The sequence below is a fragment of the Pocillopora damicornis genome, chromosome 4 (genome assembly GCF_964200805.1).
Source record: "Pocillopora damicornis chromosome 4, jaPocDami1.2, whole genome shotgun sequence".
NCBI lineage: Eukaryota > Metazoa > Cnidaria > Anthozoa > Scleractinia > Pocilloporidae > Pocillopora > Pocillopora damicornis.
The window spans coordinates 3,383,901-3,394,740 of NC_142673.1; the positions used below are offsets into that span (position 1 = coordinate 3,383,901).

The 10,840-nt window shown below is 39.8% G+C and overlaps 2 protein-coding genes across 2 annotated transcripts in view; both read left to right on the top strand.

Moving 5' to 3' along the window:
• Positions 1-262: 262 nt before the first annotated feature.
• On the top strand, positions 263-4,675 carry LOC149046492 (protein mono-ADP-ribosyltransferase TIPARP-like). The gene is made up of 6 exons (XM_089205532.1): positions 263-1,315; positions 1,711-1,867; positions 2,521-2,716; positions 3,007-3,218; positions 3,587-3,754; positions 3,981-4,675. The coding sequence occupies exons 1-6, from the start codon at positions 394-396 to the stop codon at positions 4,408-4,410; spliced, it is 2,085 nt and encodes a 694-aa protein (XP_089061658.1). The 5' UTR covers positions 263-393; the 3' UTR covers positions 4,411-4,675.
• A 975-nt stretch (positions 4,676-5,650) lies between these two features.
• LOC113669777 (protein mono-ADP-ribosyltransferase TIPARP) overlaps positions 5,651-10,840 on the top strand; it is a 6,843-nt gene continuing 1,653 nt past the window's right edge. The window contains exons 1-6 of the mRNA XM_027185854.2: positions 5,651-6,668; positions 7,257-7,410; positions 8,402-8,588; positions 9,037-9,248; positions 9,550-9,717; positions 10,398-10,840. The exon at positions 10,398-10,840 is cut by the window's right edge and continues 1,653 nt beyond it. Coding sequence (XP_027041655.2) covers positions 5,807-6,668; positions 7,257-7,410; positions 8,402-8,588; positions 9,037-9,248; positions 9,550-9,717; positions 10,398-10,827 — 2,013 coding nt within the window. The 5' untranslated portion in view covers positions 5,651-5,806 and the 3' untranslated portion in view covers positions 10,828-10,840. The remainder of the gene's footprint in view (positions 6,669-7,256; positions 7,411-8,401; positions 8,589-9,036; positions 9,249-9,549; positions 9,718-10,397) is intronic.

Genomic DNA, 10,840 nt, shown 5'->3' on the forward strand with positions numbered 1-10,840 from the left:
TAGTAACTCCCAAGATGACGCGACGAGTAAATGGCAAATGGCCGACGCGCCCAAACCACTGCGCCCGCGATAAACTAGTGCTCAGGCGCCCACGCGGTTTTCGTGACGTCATTAGAATGGAATGTGAAAATAAGCGATTCTGATTGGTCCATTTGTACCACGTGATCAAAATACTCGATTCTGATTGGTCTGACGCCATACCGACACACTATTACTACTGACATGTTATGATTGAAATGAACCTCACTCTCGTGAAAAAATCACGCAATCGCCACTCCTGTGATATGCTTCGAGAACTATAGAATTTTGATCGTCATAAATTTAAATACAATACCAGGGTCTGTTTAAAACAGTAAACAATGTTCAAATGACACGGGAAGTCTTAGACACAAGATGCCTGTCAAGAGCGTCTCACAAAAACGTCGCAAAACCGTTGAACTGACGGACAAACCGGAGAATGTTTGGCATCACAAGGCTTCCAACGTGCTTGAACGGGCTAACATGCACTTTGATTCTTCATGTACCATCGTCCGGAATCAAGCAAAGATCATTTTCGACAAAATGGATCACTTGAGCGGACATTCTTCGGCTGGTTACGCGGCAGTTGCGATGATAAAAATTCTCGCCATATTTTTCTTGATTATTGTTGTGGTCGAGTGCATATTTCATTTTCGATCTTATTTCTGGTTGTTGTGCGGATATATGTGTTCTCTCTTATATTTCGCTGTGGTGATAGTAGTGCGAGGCGCTAACATGATTTTGGTGAGTGCATGGGCTATTTTTAAGTACGTCTTCTTCTCCATCGGGAAAATGCTTTTGACATCGACAGGAATTGCCATATATTACTTAAAGTCCTCCATGCTATTCGTTTTAAATGGCGCGGTTATTATTGAGATTCCCACACGATGGACCTCGAATTTGAGCATTAACGCGATAGTAAAGGTGATCAAAACTGTAGCTATTTTGTTTATGTTACGATCTTTCACTTACTTCCTTCACTTGGTTGTGGCGTACATCATCAGAGTTCCAAGCATAATCTGGGAAAATGTGGTTGCTATTTTAGAATATGTTCGAAATTCTAACTCGGAGATCTTCCTTGCACTCACCAGACTTGCCTTTAAGTGCCTAACATCGATTTCTTCGCTTGCTTCGAATTGCTACACTGTTACATATTACCAAATCAATTTGATCTCGAACTCTGTCGTCAGTTTAACAAACAGTTGGAATGGTATTTTACTGGTATGCTTCTTGTTTGGGGTACTGGTGCTGGTGTTACTCCTCAGAGCTACAGCTTTTACTAGCAACTTGTTAGGAGGTAATGAACTTGCTGTTGAATGGTAGGCCGAGGCTAAAATATGTAACTGACTGCCAACTGTGGGGACTGACATACCGATCAGTTGACGTGACTGACTAACTGACTGACTAACCGACTGACCAATTACCTACGAAAAAATCGGTACCGCCGAGTGACTGACAGGCTGATTGACAGGATGAATGACCGCCTGGTCCATGGTGGCAACCTACTCACAGGCTGACTTAGTATTTAATAAATGAACTTATCAACTGACTAACTGACTGGCTGACGGAGACGAGGTACCTCAGTTGTTGGCGCGCTAATTCCCTAATCAAGTGGATAGGTTTAATTTCTCGATTGACATGTTGGTCTTTTAAATTATGCAGTGCTCTATTTTCTCCACTTTTCCTCTGCAGCTGGTTGCAAGTCCACGCCTTACTGTTGGCAGTTCAAAGAGAAAGATTCTTATTCGTGGAGAAGTTTTGGCTCTTCCGACAATGTGGCTTTGGAAGAGCTTTATTGTGACGTGGATAATCTAGAAGTTAAAGTGAACCTTAAAGATACTGCATCAAGGTAAGACAAAAGAGGAAAGAGTCAAAGCCTAAATATCGCGGTTAGGAGGCACTGTTTCGTTGAGTTGTGAGATATTTCGTTTTTGCATTGCGAAGACTGTGTACCGTGTTTATTAGCATGCTATGGTGATGAGAGGTAAACAGCAGTATTGAACGGCTTTGCATTATTAGGTTCGGCCCATGAATTTGTCAGCATTGCACACTACAATGCTTTTGATTTTGTTTCCTTACATGATTGGGTGTGATTGTCGAATTTGATTGTCCAATTTGATTGTCCGGTGAATCGCAGTTCTGATTAAGAACTTCTTGTAGATTACTAAAGCAAAAGTCATCGTGAGAACTAAGTGGGCCCTTGACTCTCAGTAATACCTCAGTCTATCGAAATGTTAGTCGGTAGAAAGGACAAAAATCCCTTTCAAGACCACTTTCGTCGGGACGTTAAGAATACACTATCAGTCATTACTCTTCGGTTCAAACCACTTACCTAAAAACAAATTTCATCAAAGCAACGGTAAGATTATATGCTAAAGCTGATTGCACGAAATCATTTCAACACCGTTTCACCAGAGGCCCGACCTGATTATTCCTCATTAAATTATTATCACACCAATGTATCGTCTTGGAAGGCATTATGACTTTACTTCTACTCTGTAGTGTTGTTGTGACACCATCATCGCAGATGTCAGTTAATTTCGAGGAGATGTCCATGCACTCACCCCTCTCTACCCGGTTATTGCTCCGTCGATGCTCGACACCATCTTACATACAGGAGCCGAACAACAAGTCATCCACATTGTGGGTTTGGTATTGGAAAGACAACGATGGTTGGAAGAAATACACTGAAACGAAAGTAAGCAATAGAGGAGGAAACTAGTAATGCTTTTCATTCATGAGGGCCAGCAAGGTTTTCAATACAAATATCTGTAACTAGAAGCTTCTGTAAGTTTCTGTTTCTGTGGTGTGTTCAAGGGCCTGTGCTTCACACAAAAAGTGCGGTGAATGGCTTCTTGTTTAAGTGTGTGAGTGTAATCGATAACTCAATGCATAATAGGGTTTGGTGAATGCGACACTATTGGCGTGAGTGAAGGTGTTTTTGGAAGAATATTTGGCCAAAAACGCTTTGCTTTTCACTTTTTTTAGCAGTCGTCTGGGATTAAGCAAGAGAAGATAGAGGCTGCCTATTTGAATAAAGATCGTATTTATTCCTTTCGAAACGGTTCTCACAATTACATCGTCAAATTCTACAAAACACCTATGTACCAAATGAATACGGACCCACAGTTCCCTACCAAGCGACAAGTTAGAAGGAGACCACTGTTTGTTTCAAAATCAGCACCTGAGAACACAAATAGGTAAGTTACCGCATATTGTGATATGATTATTGCTACTGACTGATATGCAATCCGAAAGAAATATAAGGGACCTGGCCTGCTTGATTGACATAAAGCAATTCCTGTATTGTTGTCGTCTCAATTGTTATTCGATGGGAAGGGGTCGGGGCGTTCATTATGTGAGGTCTTATCATGTGCTCGTTATCATCTGGGAGGGAGCGTGTGTACTTGTTTCAATATAAATTTGATTTGGATTTTGTTATAACTATCATCACTAGTTCTTAAAAAGCTAAGTTTTTGTTAAGAGCCAGCACGTATTTCCCTGTAACTGGAGCATTTGATTATCGATGTTCCTCTATCTAACACATCTCATTTTTAAATCGTTTTAGGTATCATACGGGCAAGGCTAAGGATTTTGAACGAAGGCGTTTGAGAAAGCACTGCAAAGAATACCGAACTGTAAGTCAACGTTTTCACGAAACATTGCCGAAACTCAAGGCCTCCATATTGATGGTGGAAAAAATTCGGAATGACGAGTTACGCGAGAGATACGAAAGGTGAGACTTAAGTCACTATCTTGTTAGAAGATTTTTACAGAACTTAATAGGAACAGCCACCCAAGCACGAAGTGCTGAGGCTTTTTTCGAAATAGTCTTGTTTTTTCTTCTAGTTTGACTATGCCTGAGTCACAGTCGGTCATTATGTTCACATCGCTTCGCCACCAAACGCTTGACAACTACACTCTTTTACCGATTAACATTTTCTTTGTCCTTTTCCCATTAGAAAGTGCGAACGAATTCAAAGGAAACTAACACTAAGAGGGTACGATGAGATCGAAAAGTTGCTTTTCCATGGTACAACACCAGATGTTGTTGATGCAATCTGCAAACATAACTTTGACCACAGATTGCGAGGGAAGAACGGAACACAGTATGGAGAAGGAAGCTACTTTGCTGTGGACGCCTCCTACAGTAATAACTACAGTAGTGATGATGGCGAGAAGACGAGATACATGTTTCTGGCAAGTGTGTTAACAGGGGAATCAAAGCTTGGACGTAGAAACTTTCGTCGACCGCCTCTAAAAGATCCAAACAATCCTACTAGCGATTTGTATGATTCTTGTGTTGACGACGAAAATCAACCAAAGATCTTTGTAATTTTTAATGACGAACAGTGCTATCCTTCTTATTTGATTAAATATCACTTGAAATAGCTTTATAATTCGAGGCCATATGCATCACAATGGTAAACATTCAGGAACAAGCGCTTTCAATAACCCTATCAGTTGCAGGGAGATCACGAAATGAAACCCCATTAAGAAAAGAGAAAAATAGATTTTAAAAAAAGATACAAGGACAAACGGAATTTACTACAGAGTGCTATAGCTTGATAAGCCGTAAAATTTTCACAACGTATAGCGTGAAAGAATAAGCTGTCATTCTGTTAAATGGACAAAATTAAAAAAGTTAATCAAACATCAGAAGTCAGAGTTTATGAAGATTTAAGTACATGTGTGCTTTTATAGAGTAACGCAAATAATTAGCGAATAATTTGCATGCTACCTAAGTTTCAATTCCTTCTGTTAAACCTTAAAACGTTTTCAAATTTCCATGGGTTTACCGTTGCAAGGAACGATAGGTTTTTTACCAGTCATGGTGCTCGTATAATATTTTTTAAATTGAAATAGTTGTTTTGGAATTGAAAATTCCATGGAGACGAGGGCGAGAATCCGCCACCATTGCAGAAAGCATTGAACACTCTCTTTACCAAGAAATTTTCCGTTACGTTTTGAAAGTGAACGTATTCATGAAAAGGAATGCAAGAATTCCAAGAAAGAGGCAATATTTTCCCAACAAGAGTGGGGTGGGGAAAATGTCTTTCACTAATATCATTCGAATTTTTGCTTCCAATAATTACTGACACGGCTTAGAATAACTATGTTTATGCATTTGAATACCATAACAGTAGTTTTGCGTTATGAAATTATTGAAGATTGTGTTCGATGAATCTACATAAACTTGGTTGGCTATGCTTGATCAACTTTGGAAATTGTATTATTCAAGAATCATTATTTTGATTTGCCTCTTTGTCTCACACCGTGTCTCAAACCGTGCCCATGCAACCGTGCTTGTTTGTTGTCAAGCCCCTCCAGTCAGTCGCTTTCGTGTGATTAATGCTAATGTGACTAAATCTCCATCAGCAGCTATAACTTTATTGAAGAGCTTACGGTAACTAAAAAATCGAAGGCAAATGGTTTCGTAGCACATCGCCCTCGGCTTATCAATTGGACTATCCTTATGTCAACGATATAAGCGAAAAAAAAAACAGTAAAATATCGCAGGAAAACATCGATCACCTTCCCGTTCAAATACGCGTCTGTGTTTATTTCCTTCTATCACGTCATCGAAACGAAACCGAAAATGTTAACCTCACTTTCATGAACAATCACACAATCACCACTTCCGCCTTGGACACCTGCTTTTACAATTTTGTAGAATTGTGAGCTTCATAGATCAGGTTCCAGAATACCAAGGGCCGTTCGAAACGGTAAAAGAAACTCAGCAGATACAAGATTCCTATTGCCGATACTGAGCTAAATTCTTCGACGCATGATGCCTTTAAATCACGATTCGAGGAGAGATTCCTTCCGTAACAAAGCAAAGATGATTCTCAACAAGATAGATCACTTCAGTGGACGTTCTTCGACTTGTTACGCGGTAGTTGCGGCGATAAAAATTGTCGCCTTATTGTTCGTGATTATTGTTGCAGTCGAGTGCGTATTTTATTTCCGATATAGCTTCTGGTTTTTGTGTGGACTATCGATTTCCCTTGCTCGTTTCACTTTTAAAATAACACTAAAAATCGCAATGTTCGTCTTCTACTACGGCTTGAAAATCTTTATGGGATCGATGAAAGTTGTCATATATTGCCTTAAGTCCATTACGCTATTCGCTTTATATAGCGTGTTTACTGTTTTGCGTTTCCTAATTGCCTACCCTTCAGACTGGGCCTTAAATTTGAGGATTGATTTGAGAAGTTTTTTGCAACTGTGTTGTTTGTGTAGCTTTATGAAAATGGTCTCCCACTGGAACAAACATGGCGCAAGAAATTTTTGTGACAGGGTTTCTAGCGCCGTTAAAAAGGCCAAAGAGCACTTCGATTCTACGTTTACCGTCTGCAGTTACCACCTAAGAATCATTCGAGACAAACTGGATCGTTTGAGCAGACATTCGTCCACTGGTTACGTGGCAGCTTTGTTAATAAAGATTTGTGTCATGTTTGTGGTGGCGGCCATTGTTTGCAAGTGCGTCTGGGTGACGATTGGAAATTTATTCATTATATGCGCCTTCCTCTTCTGTTCAGCTGTGATGTTCATCTTTGAAGACATAAGGCAAATCCTGAAGAATCCAGTTGCTTTGTTCCAGAATAAACCGATTTCCTTCAGCAACATTTTTAAGGGATTGAGCGACGGTAGGATATACAACTGACTGCCAGTTGATTGTTTAGGAGTGACGGACCACCTGACCGCACTAACATCTTGACTGACTCACTCAATGACGGTATAAGCGACCAATCGACTTACTAACTGCATGACTGACCTACTAACTGGTGGACTTTGTGGGTAAGTGACTGGCAGACAAGCCACCAGTCGACTGAATGACTTAATAACTGGCTGGCTGATCCACTCATTGAGAGACTGAACGACTGACTAACACAATGAGAGACTGACTGAATACTTTTCCATTTGAAAAGTGACTAACTGACTGAAACCTCGATGAGGATTCTTTAAAGAGCTTATCACTTTCATTTCTTTCAATTTTTGTTCAACTTTTTTTATTTCCTTCATTTTCCACATTCCCGTCGTTATTGTACGGTGCGATAGAGATTAGTTGCGGAGGGCATTGTCACTAGCTCAGGTGTTATCACACGGATCCCCAGATCAAGGGATTCTGGGATGAGTATCAAAAAAGTTCTAATTGCTAAATGTTATTTGATCTCCCTTTGAAATTATTACCCACGCAGAAGTTGTGACCTCTTTTCAAACCCTTTTCTTTGCAGCTGGTGGTGACTTTCCTTACTTTTGGCAGTTCAAAGAAGAAGATTCCTATTTGTGGAAGAACTTTGGCCCTTCTGACGATGTGGCTTTGGAAAAGCTCTATTGTGACGTGAATAATCTGCAAGTTACATTGAACCTTACCGATACTGCGTTGAGGTAAGTCACTGAGGTTAGACAGGAAGGGCAAGAATAAGAATCTCACTGTTCATAATGAGATAACAGTTTTGAGTTGAGCTGTGGTGAATGCAAGTATTGCGATAACAGGATTCCGCATGTATCATTTATCCGCATGCAACAATGATAATTGGTGAACGTTGATATTGAACGGCTTTGAAATGTTAGTATTTTACCATGAAAAAGTCAAAATTTTGAACAAAAATTCTTTCAGTCGGGTTCTAAACTTAATAAGGTTTGATCTTGTACTCTGATATTCCAGGTAAGAGTAGTTCCTGAGAGGGACTGTCCTTAGCAGCGACAGACGTTTCAACAACCTGAGCGCTTAAAGCGGTTCCTTGACTCTGATAATGTTCTTCCTAGAGTAGTTTGGTGAAGACTTCCACCAAGTTGTCCAAATTTTATTAGCTACAAATGACAACAGTCCTCTTTAGGATTACTCTGCATCGGATAATCAGAAGATACATACGAATTTTTCCTTAGGGGTCAAACCATTTATTTATAGGAGGTTCATCAAAGTAATGGGAAGATTATGCAAGTGTTCATTTCTAGAAACGTATTTCAACACCATGATGTTAGATAGAATATGACTTGAATTTATTTACTTGCGTGGAAATATTTCGGCTAAATCGCTCAGCCCTCATCAGTTTGTTGAAGTGTTAGTGGTTGTACAACTTTGAACTACGTAACCAGTTGCTCAAAGTGACGCCATACTGCTCAATGTTGTGAAATCACAGACTCTCCAACAGATTAAAGAGCGATTCAGCCGAAATATTCCAACGAGATTCAATAAGTTCCAGTTAGCTTTTTTTGTATCTCATGTCTTCGCTGCGTGAAAGTAACAATTTTGTTTCTTTTTCAACACTGTTTCACCTCGAGGCCCAAGCAAATTATTTTTCATTATCTTTTTCATAATTTGAAACGATCGCTCCATTGTCGTTGGAGTAATACCGTTATTTCTTCTTCTTTCTAGTGCTTCATCATCACAGGTGACAGTTCATTTCGAGGAGATGTCCATGCGCTCGCCCTCCTCTGGCCAGTTCTTGCTCCGTCGATGTTCAACACCATCTTACATACAGGAGCCAAACAACAAGTCATCCACACAATGGGTTTGGTATTGGGAAGACAACGATGGTTGGAAGAAATACACTGAAACGATGGTAAGTAACAGTCGAGCAAAATATCCTGTTATAGTATTATTCGAGTGGCTTTACCGTTACTTTGTTTCTCAGTTGGGCCAGGAGAGTTTTTCAGAACAAAATGTTTGTACTTAAAAATTGGCGAAAGTCTTTGTTTGATAGGGTCTGATCGTGTGGTCTGATCTTCAAGTGGTCTCTGAAAAGGACTGTACATAAAACAACCATAGCACTGTGGCCGCTGGCTTCTTGCTAATGGGATAAAAATTGGGATACTGGCTGGGCAACTGACCTCTTGATAAAGTGTGCTAATGCAATTAATAAGTCAATAAATAACAGGGTTAAATGACAGACGAACAACTGGCTCGTGAATACAACTTTGGACTCGCGATATTTATGCTTGTGGCATTAAGTTGTTTGCAAACTGAACCAGAGTCAAGACAGACCTAGAGTTCTTTATCTACTCTTTTAGCAGTCGTCTGGGACAAAGCAAGAACAGATAGAGGCTGCCTATTTAAAAGGAGAAGGCTTCTATCCCTTTCGAAGCGGTTCTCACAATTACATTCTGACATTCTACGAAACGCCTATGCACCAGATAAATATCGACCCAAATCTCCAGACCAGGCGGTTCGTAAGAAGAAGACCTGTGTTTGTTTCAAAACCAGCTTATCGCGCCACAAAGAGGTAAGTGAACGTGGATTGTGCTGTTGCCATTATCACTAACTAATATATATGCAATTAGAGATGGAGGGACTCGCTTGGCTCAATTAACTTGAAGCGTTGCAGTCATGATTGTAATCTGATGTGAGGGTTTTGGGATTCGTTGTGTGGTGAGGTCATCACCGTCAGGTAATGAGCCTGCATACCTGTTAAACATCACGATTTGATGTTTCCTAAAGGAATACACCTGCGTCCTCTCGTCTCAATCTTAAGCGTATGGCCTTTCGTGTTCCTTTAATATGTTCCGTTTTTATTACATTTTTAGTTATCCGAGAGGCAAGGCTAAAGATTTTGAACGGACTCGTTTGAAAGAGAACTGCGAAAAATACCGAACTGCGAGTCAACGTTTTCACGAAACAATACCAAAAGACCAGGCCTCCATAGTGATGGTGGAAGAAATTTGGAACGAAGAGTTACATGAGAGATACGAAAGGTGAACTTATAAAACGGTTAATTTTGTATATAGAGAGGGATAATATGTGCGGAACTTGCAAAGGACGACTGCACATCATATATCTGAAGCTGAATTCACATTGATTTAGTTTTTTGTTATGTTTTAATTACATCTAAGTGAAGTTTGGTCCCTTAAAATCGGAGCTTTACAAAACTCAAAAAAAAAGAAGAAAATGGAAAAAAAGCTTAAGGGTGGAAAAAAATTTTTCTTTTTTAAATAAGTGACGTCAAAAAGCCGTGTGATCTTTTTCACACTGCCCTGCAAAGCATTCTTCATAATGTATACCTTGGACCGCGGAAGGGCTTTTTGAACATTTCACTCTTTTAATGATTACAAGAAAAATTGCCGCAAAACGAAAGCACATTGATTACATGGACAAATTTCTTGTTTTAGATTTCGGAGCCAAGGCTCAGTTTTCCAATTTTCCTAATTATTTTATACGGGGCTCAAGAAATTAAACAGACCACTTTTATCAGTTGCCGATGATGATCCGGTATAAGACAGCGAACGATGAAGATGACCTTATGTAATTATAGTTTTCTCAAATGAGTATATGATCTGTGCTGTTTGAGCACACGCCTAGGAATTAAACAGCCCCTCAACCTTTTCCATTGTAAACGTTCATTGATTAACCCTGCTTTAATCATTTCTTCATCTAGTAAGCGGAAAAGAATCAAAAGGAAACTGAAAGCAAAAAGGGACGATCAGATAGAAAAATTGCTATTCCATGGTACTTCATCAGATGTCGTTGATGCCATCTGCAAGCAGAACTTTGATCACAGATTGCGAGGAAAGCATGGGACAAAGTATGGAAAGGGGAGCTATTTTGCTGTAGACGCTTCCTACAGTAATAACTACAGCGGTCTAGGTGGAGATAAGACGAGATTCATGTTCTTAGTAAGAGTTTTGACGGGGGAATCTAAGCTTGGAATGCCAAATTTTCGTCGACCACCTCTGAAAGATCCAAGCGATCCTGCTAGCGATTTGTACGATTCATGCGTCGACGACGAAAATCAACCAAAGATCTATGTCATATTTAATGACGAACAATGCTATCCTTCTTATCTAATTCAGTATCAGCTGCTATAGTTTTTGGTAACAA